General features: G+C 38.4%; 1 protein-coding gene across 1 annotated transcript in view; it reads left to right on the top strand.

Moving 5' to 3' along the window:
• Positions 1 to 23,363, top strand: part of HEATR1 (HEAT repeat containing 1) — a 35,369-nt gene that overhangs the window by 11,052 nt on the left and 954 nt on the right. The window contains exons 14-43 of the mRNA XM_059841654.1: positions 698 to 786; positions 1,089 to 1,300; positions 1,597 to 1,718; positions 2,948 to 3,145; positions 3,875 to 4,058; positions 4,317 to 4,465; positions 5,132 to 5,324; positions 5,857 to 6,029; positions 6,366 to 6,533; positions 7,378 to 7,620; positions 8,376 to 8,507; positions 8,895 to 9,001; positions 10,039 to 10,182; positions 10,904 to 11,022; positions 11,282 to 11,403; positions 12,853 to 12,981; positions 14,182 to 14,412; positions 15,094 to 15,220; positions 15,536 to 15,702; positions 16,321 to 16,367; positions 17,044 to 17,167; positions 17,947 to 18,087; positions 18,303 to 18,592; positions 19,317 to 19,467; positions 19,982 to 20,140; positions 20,798 to 20,932; positions 21,190 to 21,294; positions 21,385 to 21,553; positions 22,253 to 22,407; positions 22,758 to 22,916. Coding sequence (XP_059697637.1) covers positions 698 to 786; positions 1,089 to 1,300; positions 1,597 to 1,718; positions 2,948 to 3,145; positions 3,875 to 4,058; positions 4,317 to 4,465; positions 5,132 to 5,324; positions 5,857 to 6,029; positions 6,366 to 6,533; positions 7,378 to 7,620; positions 8,376 to 8,507; positions 8,895 to 9,001; positions 10,039 to 10,182; positions 10,904 to 11,022; positions 11,282 to 11,403; positions 12,853 to 12,981; positions 14,182 to 14,412; positions 15,094 to 15,220; positions 15,536 to 15,702; positions 16,321 to 16,367; positions 17,044 to 17,167; positions 17,947 to 18,087; positions 18,303 to 18,592; positions 19,317 to 19,467; positions 19,982 to 20,140; positions 20,798 to 20,932; positions 21,190 to 21,294; positions 21,385 to 21,553; positions 22,253 to 22,407; positions 22,758 to 22,916 — 4,644 coding nt within the window. The remainder of the gene's footprint in view (positions 1 to 697; positions 787 to 1,088; positions 1,301 to 1,596; positions 1,719 to 2,947; positions 3,146 to 3,874; positions 4,059 to 4,316; positions 4,466 to 5,131; positions 5,325 to 5,856; positions 6,030 to 6,365; positions 6,534 to 7,377; positions 7,621 to 8,375; positions 8,508 to 8,894; positions 9,002 to 10,038; positions 10,183 to 10,903; positions 11,023 to 11,281; positions 11,404 to 12,852; positions 12,982 to 14,181; positions 14,413 to 15,093; positions 15,221 to 15,535; positions 15,703 to 16,320; positions 16,368 to 17,043; positions 17,168 to 17,946; positions 18,088 to 18,302; positions 18,593 to 19,316; positions 19,468 to 19,981; positions 20,141 to 20,797; positions 20,933 to 21,189; positions 21,295 to 21,384; positions 21,554 to 22,252; positions 22,408 to 22,757; positions 22,917 to 23,363) is intronic.

Raw genomic sequence — 23,363 nt, 5'->3', positions numbered from 1 at the left:
TATGTTTTTCTATAAAAAGCCAAGCCACACTATCTGTCTTTTGGATGGAAAGTGGTGCAGTCACAAGACATTACTCCAGTGAGAGGTGCTCAGCTGAGTTTTTCCATATGCGAGTCATTTGGTCAGTTGATAGTGGCAAAGTCCTGAGCTCCAGCTCAGGTTTACTGGATAGGACTCTGGTATGCATTGTACTGATTGTTTCCAGCTAGAGTAACAGTCTGTCTTTATGGCTTCTGCTAGTAGTAGTGGAGAATATTAGTAGTAGTAGTGGAATTGGTCCTTTGTGTTCATTCATTCTTGATCACCAGTAAATTGGAATAGAAGCACGTGAAGGCTCCTTTAAACTTTAGTGTCTTTTGTAAATGTGCCTTTTATTTTTGTTATCCAGATGCAATGTAAAGTAAAACCAATTCTTATTTAATTATAACATAGTTTGCATATCATTTATCAATTTTACTAAACATTTCCACATTCAATAAATTCTCTATACTTTAGCATATCAAGAGGGCATACTGGGCAGCCTTATTACTTCTTTTCACCTGATAGTATTTTCATTACATGAACATCAGCAGGAATGCCGTTAGTCATGTTTGATCTCTGTTCCCACTTGTTATAGCAGATGCATTTTCCATTATGATGTGGCAGACTGTTTTGTATATTGTTGTATTTTCATTCATTTTGCTTGATTATCCTTCAGATTTTCAGAGAACAAGTCAATCCAGAAGTAATAGTATCAAGTCTTTTGAACATTTTTCAGAAAGCTGATCTTTCAAAGGATGGAAAATGGTATGTTTGTGCTTTTTTTTTTTCAGTCTACATTCTTTCTGTACAAATTAATTTTTTTAAAGGTAACTATAAAGAGTACTTTAAAAACTGTGTTTCTCTGCAAATGCTTTTTGTTATGCTAAGTCTATGCTGAGTTACAGGAAAGATGTCCAATTATTTTCACACCATTTACCATTAATTCCTTATTTGTTGTTACTGCTGTTTAGATACAGAAAGTCACCTTGGAGAATAGAGAACAAATCAAAGAAATGGTTCTGATGTGCTTGAATAATGTATTTTTGACATGATTTGTTCTCTTTCAGGTACAAGGTTTTGGAGCAAGCACTAAAAATTTTAGTCAAAGAGGAGATTTTGAAAGAGAAGAAAGAACTGCTAGATGCAGCAGTAATGCAATTGTTACCTTTTATGATAATAACTAATGCAAATTCAAAATCTGCAGATTGGAAAATGGCTGTTTGTTTGTCACAGTCTGATCTCTGCTCCTTACATCCTTTACTGAAAGGCTGGCCAGAAGGTAAAGTGTTCCTTGTAATTAATTTGATAAGAGAAAACTTGTGGCAAGTTAGGACCTCATCCTTATTGAACCTAAACACATATTGAAGGAGGTAGGCTGTCACTATCAGGCTATCATGCTGTAACTGTGAATGGATTTTGAAAAAAATCCATTCACAGTTTCTACCTTTTCTTTGAAAAGAGGTAGAAATTGTTTAGTATGTTTCTATCTCATTCTAAATATTATTGAGCCACCAGTATGTTAATACATGAATTTTATATCTAGATTATTTGATTTTTTTTTTCCTCTTGGTATAGCTCTTGAAGAGGCAATTAAATCTGCTGAGTCTGCAGAGTTGGTTGGAGTGGCCAATGAGAAAATTATTCTTCTGCTTTCTGGAAATTTGACATCAGGGGACCCTTCCTTACTATTGCAAATGGTGAGTATACTATGTCAGCCTAACCTTAAAGAAGTTTTACTTTTCAGGTGGTGACTGTAATAAAACAAATGTGATATTGAAGAACTTTGCATGGCTGCTCTAGGCACTAGTATGCTATCATCAAGCTGCTAGGTAAATATATGTATATGTATAAAATTATATCTATATATATGTCTGTATTTATATACAATTTATATATATATATATATATAAAAAGTACCTAACCACAGTAGCATCCATGTAAAACCAATTTCTTCCTTAACTTAAGGAAAAGAAGTGATTACCTTTTTTGACAAATGATTATTGTAACTAAATTTGAGGAATTTTTACTTAAGTGAAAAAAAATTTCTAGAGAGCGAGCAGGTATACCTGTGGGTAGATCATAGAAGCTGATGTTTGTGCATTGCAAGGTTTCAAAGAGTACAGTTACAGCAGACAGTAACTTTTTACCTATGATAGAAACTAAACAGTATTACACCATGTCTTGGTTTAGAAAGGCAGCTGTCTGCTAAGGAAGGCAGGAGCCTCCCCTGAAATGGAAAATGTAACCCTCCTCCCTCCGAATTGTTACAAATTTGAAATTAAGGTGTTCTCAGGCAAAAAATATGGGAGCAGGTATAACAGGTCTTTCTTAGGGAAGAAAGTTTTAAAAAGATAAAATAAACAGTGCAGTAAACTAAAACAACACTGACAGAGTTAGAACACAACCTTACACCCTGTTGGTCAGGGTGGTGGTAGCAGTCCAATTGGAATTGTGGCTGCAGTCCTCCTGGAGTGTCAGGTGTGGTTCTGTTGGAGCAGGGATCCTGTAGAAAAGAGTGTAGTCTTCCTCTGAAGATCCAGTAGAAGAGGCAACTGTTTCCTCTGGGAAATCCAGTGGAGAAGCCATTCTGGCATTCCAGAATCTCAGGATTAAATCCAGGTAGGAATGCTTGGCTCCTCCCTCTGGGTAGAGCCTCTCACAATGGGTTGCTATAGTTTTTGTCAATCATGCAGTGACTTTCAATAGCCTGTTATCAGCAGATGTGCCTCTAGAGGGAGGATTGGTTGTGGAAGAGAAATGGAAAACTGCCCACTTAACAGAAGACAGCTGCCATACAGATGGCAAATGGAATACATATTGCTTGTCAATCCAGGACGCACCATTTTTCACTTACATGTTCAGTTTAGTCATAGGGAAGTCCCACTGTTACACTGATCTTTGTTGTCCTCCACTCTTTTTTTCTAAGGTTGATGACCTGATACTCGTTGCTGAAACAGAATCTGACAGTGTGAGACAGAAAGTAACTACATATATAATTGGTGCAGTGCTTGTTCAGTGCTGCTGCAATGCACAGGTGAAGGAAAATTATTTTCCAGTGGCTATCAGAGTCTTCTGCTTCTTGGATAAAAAAATTAAGAATCTCAGAAATTGTGAACCTGCAGAGGTAAGATGTAAACAGTGTGGAGAAGGCATTTTCTTTGTACTCAAAACAGTATTAAGAAGGTTTTTTAAATTGTTTTTACTGAAGACCAGGTTCAGAAACTTGAAGTGAAAAAATCTCACCTTCATTTCTTCTCAGAGCAAAAACACACACTTGGCAATAGTGCCATTAAGAAGTACTCTAATATTGTATGTGTGTTTCCATTGGGGTTTTCTTGACTTATTTTGTTGAGAAACAGCTCTAGGTTTTTTTCTGTGTGTAAGAAACCCATGTGAGCAGGCTTGTGTTTCTGTGTGTACATCACCTCACATATACACGCATAGCGGCACATGGCAATTATTTATTCTGCCCTCAGGTTATTCCTTTTTTTTTTTTTTTGTGTATGCAAGTATTTGAAACATGGATTGTTTTTCTGGAACAGAGCTGGATGAAAGTGTTAAACTGTCAAAAATGCTGCAATTCCCAATCCCTTTGAAGAGATATTTTAGAGAGACTGGTATTTCACTCTTCTGTTACCTCATTTATATACACTGTAATTATGGTAGAAAGAGCTAGCATAGGTTTTAAAACTGCAGATGCAAGTTTCAATGTAAAATCAGAAATGGAATTCACTCCATAAGGGTACCTCTTTGGAGGTTGGAAATGAAATGTTGCTGAATTTTAATGCTTAATTTCTGGTTTCTTTTGCATGAAATTGTGACAGAATACTTTAAAACTGATTTTCATTCACAGGAAACTCCCCTAAGCTGGTCTGTTGAAACAGTAGAGGATACTTTGGTGCCTGAGGACTTGTTAAGTGCATATATACAAAAGCTCAATAATGATGAGACTGCACATGCAGAGGAGTCAGCTATGGTCCTGTTCTTATTGAAAAACTTCATTAATGGCCTAAAACTCCCCCTGTCCTTTGCAAAAGGTAGGTGTTAAGATTTTGCCTGTTGCTTACACCAGTGAAAAAGGGAAATTAATTTTTTTTTCCTTCAGAAGTTGTTGGAATCGAGGAGATGATGTTTCCCTGACCTTCTCCTTTGTTATCGACATCTGTAAAGATTGCGTACTTGTGAACATGAAATTAACCAAATCTATCGTCCTCTTTTAACTTGAGATGTCTGTTTTCTCCTGGTTTCTGAGGGTGTTCCTATGCTGTGTCTTAATTATAACCTGTATTTTTTAGAGAAATCTTGGTGGAATCCTGAGTCTCTGAAGCAAGATAGCCAAGACTACCTGCACCTGTTTTTGGGGCTGTTTGACCTGCTTGTCAGTGGAGCTAGTGAGGGAAGCAATGCTCTTCAGTACAGAGCATTGATGAATCTCTTATTCAAGGTATTATTTTTGCATTTGTTGCTCTGAATTATGAGTCAGAGTCATTCACTATTTCATGGTTGCATTACTTTTAAGGAAAACTAAGAAAAATGGTCAACAGGTCACGTAACACTGCTTGTGGCATTCAAGTACTGTGAGGAGATGGAAGTGTAAGCTTCAGCTGGGTTACTTAACCCTAATTAAATGTAATAATGGAAAACTAAAGTTAAAAAAACGAAACAAAACACAAATGTACAAGTAGAGGCAAAGATGAAAACATAACATCGATTCGCAGGACAAGACCAAGAGCCTAAAGTTTGAGCAAAAATTTTTGGTTCTATCTGGTAGCAAGACAAAGGGTTGCTCTGTAAAATTTGGTAGTGTTTAAATACAGAAACTGGAAGGAAATCTTCTAGGAGAAATTTTGTGTTTCCTTATTACGTCATCTCATGGTTTTTCACATGCATATGTAAATAACATCTGGCCTTGTGTATACGTGCAGCATTTACTCAATAATTTTTCTTCCCAAAAGAGTCTTTTTCTGAGACAAAGTTCCCTTTTGGTGTACTCATTTGAAGTGGGTGGGGTGGTTTATCAAATATTTTCAGTAATAGTTTGCCAAATAAACTAAACAAGTACTTTTTTCTCTTTTTTTTTTTTTTTTCTTTCCATTGTGTTAAATTTAAGGAGCATCTAGAAGATTCAGACATTCTCTTCAAATTCCTTTCCATTTTATGGACTTACAGTTATAACCTTTCAAATCAACTGAACTATGAAGTCAGTGCAATGCTACAGACTCAGGCTCTGTATATTGGCCATGCACTGCTTGAATCACAAACAAACCAGAAAAAGAAACAACTGCTATCACCATCATCTCCAGGTAAAGTAAAACAGTATCTGTCTGTCTGTCTCTGATCTGAAAACTCAATCAGTGTACTTTTTCATTTTGTGCAATTTTACAATATTTTATACCATGAAGGGTATCTCAAGTTATTTATGTTCAGCTGCACTGGGCTGAAACAGTTCTCTTGCTGATTCACTGGTGCAGTTATAAGTTCAAGCTTGAACTAAGTGAAGCCACTCTTTTAAAATTTTATAAGTGTTTAAGGAGCACAGGGCTGTGCTGAAGGAGTCAGTTACAGGCCATTGCTGTCTGTGCAGTCTCAGGGTGTGGCAGTCAGTAGCAATATATGAACTCTGAGCTTAAACGTGAATATAAGGACTGTGATGAAGTTCAGAGTCATGAATCCGTGAGATTCATATTGGTTTTGTGTACCTTAGAGGTTTACAGTGAAAAGAGACAACTTCTTAATTCCAAAGTAATGTTGATGCCTCTTCAGGGACAGCTACAGTAAAATTTTCACTGCTCACTTTACTCTGTTCTTTTGCTCCTTCCCTCATTGTTCTTGCAGTGGTGATATCTTTGCTAGTTAACTTGGGTAGTCCTGTGAGTGAAGTTCGAAGGGCTGCTCTCAACTGCCTCCATTCCTTGAGAGGAATAAAGGAGTCTCTGTTTTATCCTCTCCTTCAGCATTTGGAGAAAAAGACAGAAGAGATTGTATCTGACCCTACATATATAGCACAGGTATTTTTTTAATTAAAGTGTACATTAATACAAGTTTTATCTGCTGCTGTGAGCTTCATCTCACAGAAGAAAAATCATGTTAACCAGGAAAGTTGTTTGTCTTTGTATCATATAGTGGACTGATTTATATATTTTTTTAGGAACAGTAAAAACATTCCGTTGATTTATTACATGCAGAGAGCTGAGGACTTAAGAGGCATTTATAGTGGTTTATTTCCAGATGAAGAACTCTGCTTATATATAGATGACAGTGTTATGAAAGCATCAAATAATTGTTGTTTTAAGGCATTTTTATTGCAAGAAAATAACTTAATTTTCTCTTTGCTAATGAACTAGATTATGGGAACTCTATTTGAGGATCTTGAGACAGAGACAAAACAGAAATCCCAGAAAAAAAAATTGTTGGAAGCTTTGGAAAACATACTTGATTGTGTACAGAGCCGTATTTTCCCATCATATATTGCAAGAAACTTAATGAAAATTCTTAATGAAATCCATGGTGAAGTAAGTGCTGCCTTTTGAGGTTTTTTATGGATTCTGCACTTGAGTGAAATGCTGAAATCACATATCATTTAGTAACAATGCTGCTAAATAATTCCATAGTGTACTAGATTATTAGGTATTAAGTTGACACCTCCAATAATATGCAGTAAACCTGCAAAGTATGATTTAATGAAACATAAAACGTTTCCATGCTCCTTCTGGAATGTAATGGCTGCAGAATTTTGCATTGGAGTTTTTAAGGAAACTCCCTTGATATTACTAAAAAATACTGTTTCAGAAGAGATTGTTACAGGAGAAATGTATTTCTTTGGTTAGTGATCATAGAGTTTTCTGTACCAAGGTAGTAAGTAGTGAATGTCAATTTCTTTTATATATATTAATCTAGTCTTGTCTAGCTGAATATTCAGAATGCTCCAAGTGCTGGAAAATATGACTTCAAAGTTCAAAAAATGAATTCAATTTGAGTTTTTATATTCTATTCAGTTGTATGTGTCTTGAACAGATTATGATCTGCATAGAGGGGGTTAGTTGTTTTGCTTCACATTTGGGTTTTGTGGAAAACAGCAGTCATAAATGGGTGGAAAAATTACCTTGTTTCTGTACTTTGAAATTATGAAATACTGTTCTGCAAATGAAAATAGCTAAGGAGCAGATGAGCAGGTACTTGGGGTACCCATCTCATATTATGCCTTGTATTTTTCCAGTTGAACAGCTGCTGCCTAAAATACTGTGTGCAGTGTGGTCCAAGAGATGGGAAGATGCTGTAAAATGAAGCTGTGCTACTGGAAAGTTGTTAAACTGAGAATGGATAAAAACTTCTGTTATGCATTTTCTCTGTTTGCAGATGGTTCTCTCTCACCTCTTGCCTGCACTAGACCGTCTGCTAGAGAAGGTCTTTAACAGACCTGAGACAATGTTAAAAGATGAAGTCATTCTCCTGCATCTAATCCTTGGGAAGTTTAATGAATATTCAGCAACCCTCCTGTGCAAGAATCAGAAGAGTCTGGATTTATTTATCAAAAGTCTGCATGCTGCCAAGAAAATATATGAAGAAATTCCACCATTTCAGATGACAGCACTTGGGCAGGTATGGCTTTATGAAATACCTTTTGTTTATTTTTATGCTTAAAGCAGCCAGCAATGTTTGAGATTAGATTTACAAGGGCTCTTTCAGTGTGGAGGAGTCCATAGCTTTCAACCTGTCTTTTTTTTTACTACGAGATTTCAGTGTCTCCATACTGTCTTCCAAACATCTAAACAGGCTGCAAAACTTGAACTCTTAAAATTATCCGAAGGAGATATTGCTGCTTGATCTATTTTTTGCATTTTGACAAGCACAAAATAGCAATATTGTATTTGCTCGCAGATGAGTTCCTGTATCATTATAGATACTGCTGTTCCACAGGTTTTAGGTTTTTGTCAGTCAGGCGAGAGCTTTACTTAATGTTTTTCATATGAGGAAAAATTGCCAACAAAATACCGTAGGTGAGAAATAATTTAATTTGAAGGAAGCTACAGATTCGGGCCTGTATTGGCCAGGTGTTGGCTTGTCCTTCCCAAAGGCTGGCAGCAGCAAGTTTGTTCCCCACACCAGTCAGTTGTGTGAAAAATTTCAGAAAGCAGTTTGTCTCTTGGATGTTTCATGTGTTTGTGATCAACATCTTGTTGTATATATCCATTCCTGGATATATACAAATATGTAGTTAATATGCATTTTTTGCAGTACTGCATGAATGGGGTGTGTCATACAGAATCCAACATACATTAATTCAACACCTTGTGATTTTGTTACCCTCTTAAAGTAAACCTCTCTGCATCCTTGTTTTTTTTCCCCTTTCGTAGATCACTAAGCCATTCTTTGCAGCTGTGTCAGATGGGATGGTGCAACAGAAGCTACTAAAAGTATTGTTTGACTTACTCTTAAACTGTAAGAACCCACTTTGTGCCCAGACAATCAGCAGTGTGTTTAAAGGGGTGAGTGGCAACCTCCAGAAATATGTTTAAACCCATTGCATTGTGGTTTTGTGCCACCTACATTCAGTAACACTTGTTGTTTATATCATTTATAGTGGGAAAGGAATGGGAAGCTTTTTGTCAAAGAATGGTGTTAATAGCATGAAAATTTTGTTAAATGACTGCTTTTAAAAGGTGTTTCTTTAATAGCCACCTATCAGTTACTTACTACACTAAGTGAATGAATGCAGCAGAAGTCACTTCTTTTCTGCTGCACTGATTTTCATTTTCTGGAAATATGACAAGAACATATGGATTATATGTGCATGAGAGGGATGTGTTTTAAAAAAAGATATGTGATGTGACAAATTGTTCATTTGTGCTTGCATTGTTATTGTTTTGTTTCAGATTACAGTGTGTGCTGAGCAGATTGTCAAAGAACTGGAGCCTCCTGAGAAAACCAAAAGTCTGGCCACTGTTCAACAGACTAGAAGGCAGAAAATACAGCAACAGAGGTAAAGTAACTAGAAACCCCCAAGTATTATCCGTGCAGTTTGAAAACACCACTTGTCTTAATACATTGCATAGTTTGTACTGAAAACCCAAGAAACTATTTCTTCTTTTCACAGTAAAATAAATCCAGGCTACTTTTGGCATGGAAAAACCAACTCATGTCGCTGTCTGAGAGCTCATGGAAATACAGTCAAAATATATTTAAAAATCCATTGTATATAATGTTGACAGTTGCTGTTACAGAATCATGACACAGATGAACAAGATTCATTTTTGTTAATGGTAGGGTTAGTTTAAAATATAGATGCATGGACAAATTACATACACTTGGCTGAAAACTAACAGATGTTCATCAAAATATTCGTTAGTTGTCTGAAAACCAGTATTTTGTTTCCAATAAGGTGGTAATATAATCACTAATTTTTAAATCTTTGTCCTGTTTCTTCTCTCCATTCTCATGAGGAACTGTTTTGTTCACTGTACTTACTCTCTTTAAACATTCTTTCAGCTATATTGAAAGAGGATATTGAGTTAATTTTCCTGATTTGACTTGCAATAGCTTTTCTAATTTTCCTTCATTTGACCATTTTGAATAATTATCACCTACTAGATTGACCCATCTGTAAAGTGTACCTGTCACAGTTTACAAACAGACATACTCATACATTGCCTGCATAGCCAGTGTGTTATCCGCTAGTAGTTCCAGAGAAGCAAATTTCCTGGATGGCAAGCAGATCATTATTTGGAGAGTTACCTAGCAACAGATTTTTTTTTTTTTCCTCCCCACTTCCAGAAGTGTTTCCAAGAAACACTTTTTTTTTCAAGTAAGGTCTCAATTTTTTTGTTGCTTGTTTAAAATGTGTTGGTGCTTCAATCAAAAGCCCACAAACTGCCACCCCTCCAGGGAGCAGCAGTAAAGGACATGCAATACTGTGTGAAAAAAAAATTGTCATTTTTTACTTGGGGAGTGTGCGTGTGTTTCCTGAAGCACTGTAGCATTTGCTTTGAAAATCCATGATTGTTTGTCCTGTCTTTTTAGAAAGCCTCAAGGTGCAGAATTGGCACCAGAAACAAAGCACTCTAGCTGGCAGAGGGTGATGCTTATTCTGGAGTTACTGCAGCACAAGAAGAAGCTTCGGCATCCACAGGCATTGGTACCTGCACTTTTCAACCTTCTGAGCAGGTAAAACAGAGCCTGGCCCCTCTCTGCTGCAGAAGACACCCTAAACATGGAAATACGGGCTACTGGGTCTCTGCTTTGCTGCCATGTCTTGTAGCTTAGCTTGCCTTTTTCAACTGAACTTCTTTTAGGCCAGTCAGGAGGAGGAGGGGAATGGGAAGTTATGATTTTTTTCTCTTTGAAACAGTAAGATTTTTACCTGATGCACAGCTTTTCTTGTGTGAAATCTTCATTAGGCAGAGGGTTTGGGATTACCGAGAAAGATGACACCTGTCCTAAAACTGGGATAATTGGTAGAACTTGTGTCTTTGGCAGAGCTATTATAATTCTCTAAGCTTTAAAATTCCTCCCAATACCTTGTGGAACAGTCTTAGTCCAGTGTAACCTAAGGAAATGATTGTTTTTCCTGCCAGCCTTATATCCAGGCACTTAGGATAAATTTATATAGATTGGGCGTTTGTCTTTCTTTCCTTATGACTTGCTTGTACATGGACTAGCAATTATAGTCCAGGTTGTACTTAAGTTTTTGGCAGTGCTTTGATAAGTGTCTTTTATTAGACCAGTTGATGCATTTAAAAACAAACAAAAAAAAAACTTTTGGCAGAGACTTTTTGGAAGCTTCCATTTAGAATTTATGTGGAATTAAAATTGAAGTTTCTTTTTTGTGTCTTAATATGCAGTTTTGTTACTTATTTTTGTGTCTCTTTGTTTCATGAATGTGTAGGTGTCTGGAACGCGCGGCATCAAAAGAAGAAAATATGGAATATACAAAGCAGCTGATCCTCAGCTGCCTGCTGAACATCTGTCAGAAATTGTCATCAGATGGTAGCAAGGTCCCAGCAGGTAAAAATCACTAGACTCATCTCTTGGTAATTCTCTCACCAGCTCAGCATTAATACAATGGTCTCAACTTGGTTTTCTTCCTCAGTTTGGTTGAGGAGAGAGGGATTTCTCTATGAGGGTATACAAGTTTGCCTTCCTAATTGTTTTTTTGTAGATGCATAAGGTATGGTTTGCACACTGAAAACAGTGCTTGAGTGTACTGTTTACTCCTACATGGCTGACCATTAATGTGTTAATCAGTGGGTATTTTTATCTGCAGATATCCTGGACAAAGAAAAATTCAATGTGGAACTGATAGTTCAGTGCATCAGGATTTCTAAAATGCCCCAGACACATCACCATGCTCTGCTGCTCCTTGGTGCTGTTGCTGGAATATTTCCCGTAAGTGACACCTGGAATTTATGCGTCGGCTCTTCTCTTTGGTTTCCAAATACTGGGTAGAGTGAAGAACATACAGATCTCTTCTGCAGGGAAAAACTTCCTGAAATGGAGCCAAAGGCAAAATGGACAGGGTCCCTGCTTTTTTGGGACTTTCTATTCCATTTTAGTTGAAAACAAACCTCTGTCTTGATGCTTTGGTCACCAGCCATTTGTGGCTCGCAGTGGAGTGCAGTAGAAATGGGAGCAGCTTTCTGACACCAGCCCTGCCTGACCTTTCCACGCTGGTCAGAATTCTCATGCCTTGTTTCTTCTTTCTCCTGCTTTTTTATATAAAAAGGGAAAACACCTGGCCTGTTAGCACATGCATTCTTACAAGTCCCTATCTTGTACAACACTGAAAAATGAAATTGTAGTTGATAATAGACCTGGGTTGTTCTGATTTTAATTGACCAAGAAACAGGCTTTTTCTTTTATGGACTGAAATGTGACTGTACACTGTTCTAAGATTCTTTTGCTTTGAAACCCTAAACCAGCAAATTGTATCCAGGAGTATCAAACTCAGTCTGCGTCTTTATATTCACCTCAATATTTTTTCCACATGTTTGGAAAGGTAGCATGTTTTTCTAAAGATAAAGCTGTGATATTGATAAATTTTTGGAGGATTTTGTCATTTTATTGTTTGGGGTTTTTGTTTCCGTCTTACTGCCATCAACTGCTAGAGAACCACGCATTTGTTTTACATCAATATTGGCTCTTAACAAATTTTCAAGGTCAGAATAGAAAGAAACATTTTGTATTCATTTGATCTCACTTTTAAAATCTAAAACACTTCTTCCAGTCACTAAAACTAAATGAAAAATATGCCCATAATTTATTGCTCTAAGTCCTGGCAAAATCTAGGAAACTAACTTTTGAGCTAGGTGACACCTCTAATCCAGCCTTCTTAAAATTGGTTACTGTGATTACAGTCCAGGCTCCAAAAAACCAAAAATTGAAATGAGTATGGTTAGTTTACACTGTATGATTGTGGATATTGCAGATGTTTTACAGATACAAAAAAAGGTGGGTGGGAAAATCACTGGAATCTGTGCTACAACCACATTTGTACTTCTGCAGATCTCCTCATAGCTGGTTTTACTTGTCTTCACCTGGCACTGAGAGGAAGGATACAAGGTGTTTTATCACACTAAACTCTCAATTTCCACTCTCTAATTACTTGCTTAGATGTGTGTCTTGGTTTCTAAATAATGTTTAGTACTCTAGCAGTCACACAGTAAGTAGCATTAAGGGACATTATGCATTTAAAACTCATTTTGAAAGATAATCATGATTCTCTTTTGATTTTGGGGGTTTTTTTAGTAGGAATATAGTGTCATTTGTGGGAATGAGAAGCGCCTCAAGGTACAATATGCACAGCAGCGTGAACTAATTTCATCTGTTCTTTTCCAGGATAAAGTTCTTCACAACATTATGCCCATTTTTACGTTCATGGGAGCAAATGTCCTGCGTCTGGATGATACCTACACTTTCCAAGTAATTAACAAGACAGTGCAGATGGTTATTCCTGCTCTTATACAGGTACATTTGTCTACTTAATGGAAAGATTATTAATTAAGTAACTTTATTTAGAATATTGGTGGTAGAATAAGTTGTCACCTAATAGGATTATTTTGATAGACATTAAATTGTATGTAATATAATGTAATTCAGACTCCTCTGTCTCTGACCAAGTTCATCAGACTGCTGCTTCTTTTCAGTCTTGAGTTTCTGCACTTTATAAATGGTTTAGCCAAAATTAGCACAAATATACGTGGAGAGGACCTCAAACATACTTTTTGTCATAAAAATAATAGGCAAGGTCAGTGGAAAAACCATGGGAAGGAAGAATCTGCTTATTAGTCCTATAATATGTCATGTTCATAGGAATAGTAGATGTGGTCTGAAAGAAGTGGAAATGGCTTTATTCTTCCTGCTGGTGTTTGTGGGACTTTTCTTGATTTTGCCTGCACCTCCTAGATAAATGGCTATAAACCAAAACAAAAATAGATCCTTGTTTTTCAAATCACCATTTTCTTCAGTCAGATTTCACTTGCACCTAAGAAATCTTGATTCTGGATCATAATTAGATTTAAACATGAAACACGATGTATAATGTCATGTAAAAATGAATTGAGGAAAGAAATGTTTTCAATAATGCACTGAGGATTTCCCAGACTATATTTAATTATATGTGTACACATTTTTCTTCCTCTTATAGTTCTCTGTTGTATAAAAAGAGAGAGAAATTGATTTCTTTAATTTTTTTCTTTAAAACCTCTCCTAGCAGCCGGCACAAGTTTCTGTGATAAATTATTTGTTGCACACGATTTCATGTGGGAAGAGACTAATGTTACTTGAGACCACGTAGCCCATGTATATTATTTTTCCTAGGCCCTTGAATCTAAGACCCTAACTCAAAGTTTTCTGAAGGATGTGGCTTTGCTTTTTCTTGATAATGTCTTGTTTGTTTCAGCTGGTGCCAAGTAGAGTTTTTCTCATTTTTGTTCTTTTTTTTTTTCTTCCTTTTTTAATTTTTATTTGAAGCACCTTCCTTTAACACTGCTTAGGAGCTGTATGATTACAAACTTTGCTTGGGGGAACACTTAGGTTTTTCTTGAGGTTATGCATTTGGCAATGCTGTTGTCTGGCACTTGGTGCTTTCTCTTACTTTCTGAAGTTGCTAGAAAAGCCTTGTACCCACCTGCAGTAAGGTGTCTGAGCTGCTGTGTTTGTGCCCAGGCTGAAGACAGTGACTTGTCAGAGTCCTCGGGAAGCGTGGAGGAGGTGGTGGTCAAGATCATTCGTGTGTTTGTGGATGCCCTGCCCCACGTGCCCGAGCACCGGCGCCTGCCCATCCTGTCCCAGCTGATCACCACGGTGGGAGGAGACAAATTCCTCTGGGTTCTCCTGGTGCTGCTCTTTGAGCAGTACGTGACCAAAACTGTGACAGCAACACCAAGCACAGACAAGGTTAGCGGGCTGAGGGGTCAGTTTTTTCCTTAAGAGCCTGATCTCTTTTCTTCATGGTTTTGCCTTTAGGAAGGTTCCTCATTAGCCCCAGGTCATGCTGGAAAAGGTAGTGAGCTCTGGATTTGAGTGAGCTACAGCAGAACCTGATGGTGATGTTTGCTATGACTTGTTCTGCACATTCGTGGTGTTATGTCCTGGGTCCTGAACAATAGATCAGATCGTATTGTACATCAATCCTTGATCTGAAGAGCTGATGATCTAATTATGTAGTGCTTCAATAGTAATGAAGTTGGGCTTTTTTCCTTCAATTGTGTTTGTGAAACATGATTCTGGTCTTTCTTTACAGACCAAGATGAAGACCCTATTAAGTTTTTGTGTAGGCAGGCCCTGAGATTACGTGAAAGCATAGTTTATGGGGGAAACAGAAAGAATTATTAAATGAATGTTGGTGAGAAGATAGTCTTTGCTGCAGCAGTTTAATCTCTCTCTTTACCCTCTGGAGCTATGTTCTCTCCAAGGGCTTGCTGCTTTTACCACTGGTGTTAATCCTGGAAGTGTCCAGCTCGGCGTGGCATTTTCACAAGCTCACTGTATGTTTTCGAGTATTTTTATTAGTATTGATAGAAATATTCTTTCCTAATCCTTGAAATATTTCTTTTTTTTTTCCTGAACCATTAACAGGATGCTGTTCTGGAAGCAGACACTGAATTCTGGATTTCCATCTGCTGCGAATTTAATGTACGTTCTCAGTTCCAGAGCGTGATGAAGATAATCCAGTATCTGACAGAGCTGCCAGAGAATAAAGAAGGTAACCACAAAACAGAGACAGCAAATGCATGTAAACCTTCCTAATAAATGGACAAGGGTTAGTGGTTTTAAACTAAAAGGGGATTGATTCAGATTAAATATAAGGAAGAAACTTTTTACTCTGAGAGTAGTGAAGCACTGGAACAAAGTGTCTCAGGGAGGTGGTGGGTGCCCCATCCCTGTCAGTGTTCAAAGCCAGGCTGGATAGGGCTTTGAACAAATAAAGTTACAGAGTAATTTTACTTTGTTTCTGTGATCAGAAATGAAATATCTTTCATTTGTGGATGCAAATTTGTTTTGTCAATGTCTTCAACAGATGATCCTGGGGCAAAAAAGTTAAGAACGTGTAAGACAAAGCCAAAAAATCAGGAGGGGCAGCTCTTTAATGTGGAGTCTCACTCGGACAAACAACTCCGGCATTTCAAATTCTTGTCAGTCTCATTCATGTCACAGCTTCTGTCCTCTCAGAGCTTTGTGAAAAAGGTAATAATGGCAGTTTGCTTCTAGACTGATCACAGTAAGTGATTGTGCCATATTTTAATAGCTGAGGTGTAATTTACTTTTTAGTATGACTTTATATTCAAGGGGGGACAGTGTCCAGTGTATCTTGATGACACCTTTATTGGCACAGTTTTGAAACCTCTCAATAACGTTATTTATTTTTAATAAGGCTTTTCCAGGCAGGCTCCATTTATGTAACTGTTGCATAGGTAACCAAGTGAAATTCTGGTCCCAGTGTATTCCCACTGGCTTTGTGGAGCTTGGGATTTCACTCACATCCTGTGTAACTCCAATTCAGCGTGAAAATGTTGTTAATTGAAAAGACAAAATGTTATGAATTTCAGGCTCTGACCCTAGCAAATAGTCCCAGTTTTTCAGCTGAAAATCATCCACCAGCGTGAAATGCATTTGCTAATGTGACTGCATTGCCCAAGGTTATCAGATTTCCTTCTAGAATGATGGCTTAAGTACAAATGTGGGGACTCATAATTACCATGTTAGTGGACATTTGATTCAAAAAAACCAAATTTGTGTATTTTGGCATTTTAGTTTAATGAGGGGAGGAAAGTTTCATATTTTCATTCTTGCTTTTTAAACCAGATAGTGGAATATGAAGAACCAGAAGAGCTGCAGGAGTTGGAACAGAGGTATGCTTTAAATATGCCCTACTCCTATTTTTAGCTTTTACTGCAAGCCAGGAATATCTTTAAATGTAGTGCCATTAGAATATATTTTACTCTAATTATACTTTTTAAATGTCCTCTGCAACAAGCAGGATTTACTGTGTGCAAGTTACTAGGTTTTGGTTTGTTTTTTTTTTTTTTTTTCTTTTAATGGAATGTGAAACTTTATATTTCTGAAAGATTGCTCTACCCAATATCCACTCTTTTCCTGTATTTTTGATAGAGGTTATGTACATGCTTGGCCATAACTGTTATGCTATTCATGTCGGAATCACTAAAGGAATTCGAGATTTTTAGCAAAATATATTGGTTCATTGCCAGAAAAAAAAAAAATCATTGTTCACAGGTGGCTCTGTATTGGTGTAATCAAAGATCACAGATGTAGCCATTGTGCTGTTAAAGCCAGTGATAGGGAAATTGAGAGTTTCTTTTGCAGAGGCCTAACTTATATGTTTGTTGCAAGAGAAAAAGGGTGCAAGATTTATTTAAATGCTGTGTTCCATGAATGCTCATTTTTAAATTTTTCTGTTTCGTTTCCTTGTATTTTTGTTGCCTTCTAAGATTTTATGCTTTCCAGTAATAACAATGGACTTCTTTAGTCTCCTTGTTACTTGCTGAAAGTTACTTCCTTTCTCTCTAGGCTGTTAGAAGAAGTTCTTCACTACATAAACACTGTGGCATCTTCAGTGGAAGGAAATGTGGACAAGCCAACAGCCAAATTTTGGAGGGTTCTGCTTAGCAAGTGCTATGATATGCTGGATAAAGTAAGTCTCACTAGCCCCCATATTAGCACTGGGACATTGCTGCTTTTGCTTGTTAATATGATTATAAACTTTGTAGGGTTTCTTGTTGCATTAGTACTATATTTCATTGGATGGTCTGCAGCCTGGTACATCAATGTTTAAACTCAGCTAACAGCCTAAATAACTACAGCCAACAGCTTCTTAGGACAAGCAGAACAAATCCCAGGAATTTTTGTTTCCTTTAGTTTAATATTCTACTGGCTGTAAGCAGTCATTTCACTATGTCTGGTGGAGAAAAATGGCTCTTGGCAGCACTTCTCACTGTTAACTCATAAAATGACTAATCTAATGCTGTTGCGTATTTCTACATGAAATTAAATCCTTACACTTTCCATCTCACTATTTTTTCTGATTAGAAATGTATTTGTAGAATTTGAGTGGCTATCTTGTTGGAATTTTTTTTTACCTGTAAAGTATATTCCCGTTTTCATGATGTACATGGAGAGGGCATTGGCAGAATTATTTTGGGTAAAGAGGGATAGAGCTCATGAGGGCAGACAAAAGGAGTTGCTGAGGAAATCTCAGAGCTAGTGATAATGGCTGCTTAGCAGCCAGTGAACACAGACTAGCTGGAACCTGCTTTATTGTTTTGCATGCCTCAGATACAGCATCGCTGGCTTGTGCTCTCTTCTTTGCTCTTGAAACCCATGAGGGAAGTTGAACAGAGTCTTATCAGGAGGCTGCCGTGTCACAGTGCATGCAAAAGCATTGATGGTATTGTCTTGTTTGTTTTCTTGTAGGTCAATGCCTTACTGCCAACAGAAACCTTCATCCCTGTAATCGGGGGACTGATGATGAACCAGCTGCCGTCGGTGAGACGCAAGGCCATGGACCTCCTGAACAACAAGGTGCAGCAGCGCACCAAGTGGCAGAAGAGCCAGGTGAGGCGGAGGGGTTAAACCCAGTTCCTCTAGCAAAAGTACCCAGACAGAGATTCATGTGCAAGTGCTTGACCCCGTGTAAAGATGGCAAGTACCAGTGCCAAGCCTGGCAAGGGCTCTTGAGCAGTGACACGAAGGCTGCCTGCCCACGGCTGCCTTGCAGGTCCTGAGTTTCTAACTGAATGTCTGATGTGTGTGTTCTCCTGTCCTCTCAGATCCTGCAGCTCTTGGAGCTGGTTCCTGAGCTCATTGCCATTGTCAAGTGCAGAAGAAAGGAGGAAGAGGAGGAGCAAGCCATCAACAGGCAGACTGCTTTGTTCAGCCTCAAGCTGCTCTGCAAAGGTTTTGGCACAGAAAATCCAGCGCCATTTGTGCCTGTTCTGAAAACAGCCATTGATCTCATTTCTTCAGAGAAGGAGGAAAAAAATGTGATGGGAAGTGCTTTGCTCTGTATAGCTGAGGTCACCTGTACGCTGAAAGCCCAAGCAATACCTCAGCTTCCAAGGTACTGTTGGGGTCTTCTTAACAGAACCAAGTGCAGCAGGAGTTAGTTACAGCAAAATGCATTTCTGAAGGAATGCTGATGAAAGCAGTCTGCCCCTGAGTGTGTTTTGTGCCGACAAGATTAAAAGTATTTCTAGTGCTTGAAGGTGCTTTGTGGTCATAGAACTAAGAAACTGGTGGGGAACATTGCAAGACTTTTATAATGCACAGTAGGGTTCCTTATGGAGCCTGCTGCTGTCACTAGAGAGGCAGCCTTTATGGCTTTAGGAAAATCACACCATAGTCGGGTTTTTTTTCTGTAGAGCAGATTGCATCTAAAAACATGAGAACGAGTACAGTTGAAAACTATTCTCCCTATCCAAGTGTCTAACTTGTTCCTTGTAAAACTGTTTCATTTCTTTACAACAAGTCTCTTATTGTCATTAAATCTTTAAACTGAAGACAGGGCTTTGAGTAACCTGACAGAGTGAAAGGTGTCGATCTAGATGATCTCTAAAGATTTCTTTTGATCAAACCATTCTGTGATTATAAATCTAATATCCTTCATTAGCTTCAAAGTAAAATATGACAGTGAGCCCAGAATACTGAGCTTTCTCAAATACACATGTAACAATTCTTGTGAAAATTGTCCCTGCAGACTTAACAGATGGATTTATTTGATTGGAAACATACCTCCAAATGGTCAGGTATTTCACATTTCTCTGTTTATGTGTGGTTACTCACAGGCTGATGCCGGCACTCTTGAAGACTTTAAAAAGTAAGAAGGAGCTGGTCTCCAACGAGATCTACCTGCTGAGTGCCATCACTGCTCTGCTAAAGGTTGCAGAAACACTGCCACACTTCCTTAGTCCTTACCTTTTGGAGTGCTTGTTGCAGGTGAGCTCTGTGACTCCTACAGGTGTGTAAAGGGGGGACAGGACCTGCCCAGATCCCGGAAGAAGCTGTAGAGATTATTAATTTTTTTTCTCTGAAACTGAAATAGAAGTGTGTGCTAACTTTGTGAAAGCTCATAACCACTCTTCTACTCACTTTCTTATGCAGGCAACTCAGATACAGAACCTAAAAGCATCTCCTTCTCCTCCCTCGGATAGGTTATGTTTTTCCTCTTTGAAAAGGGAGATGAATCACAATAAATCATTCTGTAATATTCAGTCTCCTCAAATGTGTATCTGACACTCTTGTGGGAGTCATTCTAACCCTCTGCTGCTGATATGGGCATTTTTCAGTGTTTCTTCTGGACAGTATGGCTTTGTACACAGACAGCTTAATGTAAGGTGTTCCAAGTGGTGCAAACAGCAAAATTCCTGTCTGACATTTGAAGCAGACAACTACTATAAAATAAGTTCTTGAGTTGCTAAGTAGGCCTAACTTTTGTTGGAATTCCTCACAGGTTGTCCGCTTGGAAAAGATTGTGGCCGAGTTCGGTCCCACTTCCCAGATAAGTGTCCGTGTAGCGGCACTGAAAACCATCCTAGCGACGAGGCTGGCCCCCCGAATTCTCCTGCCTGCCGTTACCAAGTGTTACAGTGAAGTGCTGCATACCCGCAAGGTAAGGGCTTTTTTCATCCTTCAGTACTGGGATAAAGAAGGAGAAGAAACAAAGAAACAAGCAGGCCCAAATTTGGTTCAGCTCTGTCCCCTCCCACCAGCCTGCTCGCTGTGGCTGAAGAGTGAGAAACAAATAAGTCTCACAAGCACTGTTCAGCAATAGCTAAAACACGGCTGTGTAATCAGCATTGTTTTGGTCACAGATCTAAAGCACAGCGCCATGTGAGCTGCTCTGAAGAGAATTAATTCCATCCCAGCCAAATCTGCCATAATCTTTATATTATGATCTCTGAGGGTTTTTGTACTGCTGCAGTAATTTGGGAAAGGTAGATCTGTAAGAGATCCAGCAGTTTAATGTCCTCTGTATGTTAGATGATGAATGCTTGGGAGATCATCCCATTCATAAAGGATTTCATTTATGTGCTAGGAACATGAGTGAGTCGGAATTTTCTCCAGTATGGCAGAGGGTAGACAAAATGCTTTTCAGGAATCCTACTAACTTAAGCCCCCAAAAGTACAGGGAAAAGGTTATTTATTTTATTGACAGTATTTATTTGAGTAAATGCATGAAGTACATAAATCCAATTCCCTAGTTGTGTTTTTTAGTTACTGTCAATATCACAGTTGCCTTTGCATTGCTTTGCTTTTGTTTTGGCAGAACTGCCTGGGTCCCCTTATGAACATTTTGAAGGAGCACATTGTTGGTATGGAGAAGGAGCACCTGATCTCCCATCAGCCTGAACTGACAGCATTTTTCATGAAAGTCTTGGACTTCCGAACAGAGCATGCCGAGGTAGCTTGATTGGGAGGGTGAGCAGCAGCTGCACCTCTCTACATGCCAATTGCATCACTTGTTTAAGAAAAGATTAGTAGATGCCACTGTACACGTGCCCTGAAATTCTGGGTATCAGATATTCTGTTCCACATTGGTTTTATGGTGGAAAACATGGTAGTTAAGTATTTAGTCTGAAACAGTCAAAATTAAAATGTGCTTTGAAAGCTCAAAGTCTTTCATTTCAAACTTAGAATTATGTTTTCTGATTTTTCTAGGATGATTTAGAGGAAGTTGGTAAGATAGAGGCTTACATTATTGACTGTCTAATCAGTATGGTTATGAAACTTTCCGAGGCTTCTTTCAGGCCCCTCTTCTTCAAGGTAAGTCTAAGTGTAATTCATCTGCATCAGCATGTTTGTGTTTTCCAGTGCACAGACACAGGAAACAGCTAATCTGCCTTTTACTTTCAGCTCTTTGATTGGTCCAAAACAGAGGCTACCCTAAGAGACAGGCTGCTGACATTCCACCGAATAGCAGACTGCATTGCAGACAAGCTCAAGGGGCTCTTCACCCTCTTTGCTGGTCATTTAGTGAAGCCGTTTGCTGAGACACTGAACCAGGTCAACATTTCTAAAACTGGTAAGTTGTCAATTACTGGCTGCAGAGAGGCTTTAAGTCTTGATTGCTGAGAGGCTAATTTTAGTTGCAGAAATTTTAGTCTTACAGGATTTATTTCACAGTACACATAATTCATTTTGCTCTTTTTTCTTCCTCTGGTAAATGAGAAATCTTTCTCTGATGGAACCAAAGGATGTTTTTCATCCATGGGCATGGGGCTGCTACTACAATGTTGTGACCAAATGAAAATTTTCTGTGTCAGCCCCAGTGAGTTCCCTGAGTATGAAATTGTGTAGAAAGAGGGCTTCTCTTTCTACTTTTTCATTCATTGACTTCTCTTATATGCTGCTTGGTGTATCTAGACTCCTCTGCTTTCTTGGGCAAAAATAGGTGGTGGTATTTTCTGTGGGAAATTTTGCCCATCCCAGTTGTGACCTGAAGAAATTCTCCATATTCACAGGTATGGCCAAGCACTTCTGTAGCCAGTGGCTCTTCTTTTTTACTTTCATCAGTAGCAGACCTGCTGGGGCAGTAGCTCAAAGCCAGATAATGTATCACATCCATTTGATTGTTCTGAGTGATAAGTACATAATTGCTATGTAGAACATCCCTTAGCTACATTGACAGACTAGCAGTGTTTCTGTCCTGCAGTTTTGTGGGAAGTTTTGTGTTTTCATTCTGTTGATGATATTTTTTTTCTTGTCCTTGGCTGGTGTGTAGATGAAGCTTTCTTTGACTCAGACAGTAACACAGAAAAGAGCTGTCTACTGTTGCAGTTCACCATGGACTGTCTGCACAAGCTCTTCCTGTTTGACACCCAGAAGTTCTTGAGTAAAGACAGAGCAGAAACCTTGATGCAGCCTCTGGTCGATCAGGTATTGACAAATCCATAGAAACAATTCATAGCTGATTTTTTTTTCCATAGCTAACAAAAAAAAAAATCAGGTGTCACTCCTCTCTCTTTAACAAAAAACGGGGCATTAGTTCATCATTTTTGGGCCACAGACAGTATTGATTTCTTTGCTTAAGGCTCTGAATTACTGACTTTTTAAATCCTTTTTTTAAATGTCTTCATTCTATAAGGCTCATGCATGTTTATTGAGCTCTTGCAGACCAGTGTACTCCCACTGTTAAGCTTTGACTTAATTCTTGAGTACCTAAAAGCCAAAGCTAGCAGTGTTTTTGGCTGGGTTTATCTGAGCCTGGATTTGTTTTACTTCCACAGCTAGAAAATGTGCTTGGAGGAGATGAGAAGTTCCAGGAAAGAGTGACAGCACACCTGATACCCTGCATAGCTCAGTTTTCAGTGGCAATGGCAGATGATTCTCTGTGGAAACCACTGAACTACCAGATCCTGCTGAAGACAAGGCACAGTTCTCCTAAGGTAGGGAGCCATCAGAATATGAACTGGTTTTCTTTGTTGTGCTAGAAAACGGGAACAGTGCTCCCAAAATCAGAACCAAGTCATTGCTGAAATAGTAGCCTAAATTAAAATACTGGTGCTGTACCACAGTACTCCCAAGTTATAGAGATGGGTGCAACATGCTCTTCTGCTCTAGCTGTAAGCAGTTAATATTCCATGTCTTTTGTGCTGTGGGGTTTGGGCTTTTTGAAGATTTGGTATCTGTAGGAATAAGAGATAATTGTTTGTGTACGAAGACAGGGGCACCTTAGAGGGGTAATGGGAAGACAGTTATCAGCTTTCAGACCTGTTCATAGAGTTTTGTCAAGACTCTCCTATTGACAGGTTACAGAAGTCAAGGGAGTGTACTTGGTTTTTCACAGTGCTGAGCAAAGCCCTGATAGAGTGGAAGTGGCATTGTGGCAGGAA

The sequence above is a fragment of the Haemorhous mexicanus genome, chromosome 3 (genome assembly GCF_027477595.1).
Source record: "Haemorhous mexicanus isolate bHaeMex1 chromosome 3, bHaeMex1.pri, whole genome shotgun sequence".
NCBI classification, from domain to species: domain Eukaryota; kingdom Metazoa; phylum Chordata; class Aves; order Passeriformes; family Fringillidae; genus Haemorhous; species Haemorhous mexicanus.
Note: the sequence above shows the minus strand (reverse complement) of the source record. Positions and strands in the feature narration are given on the sequence as shown.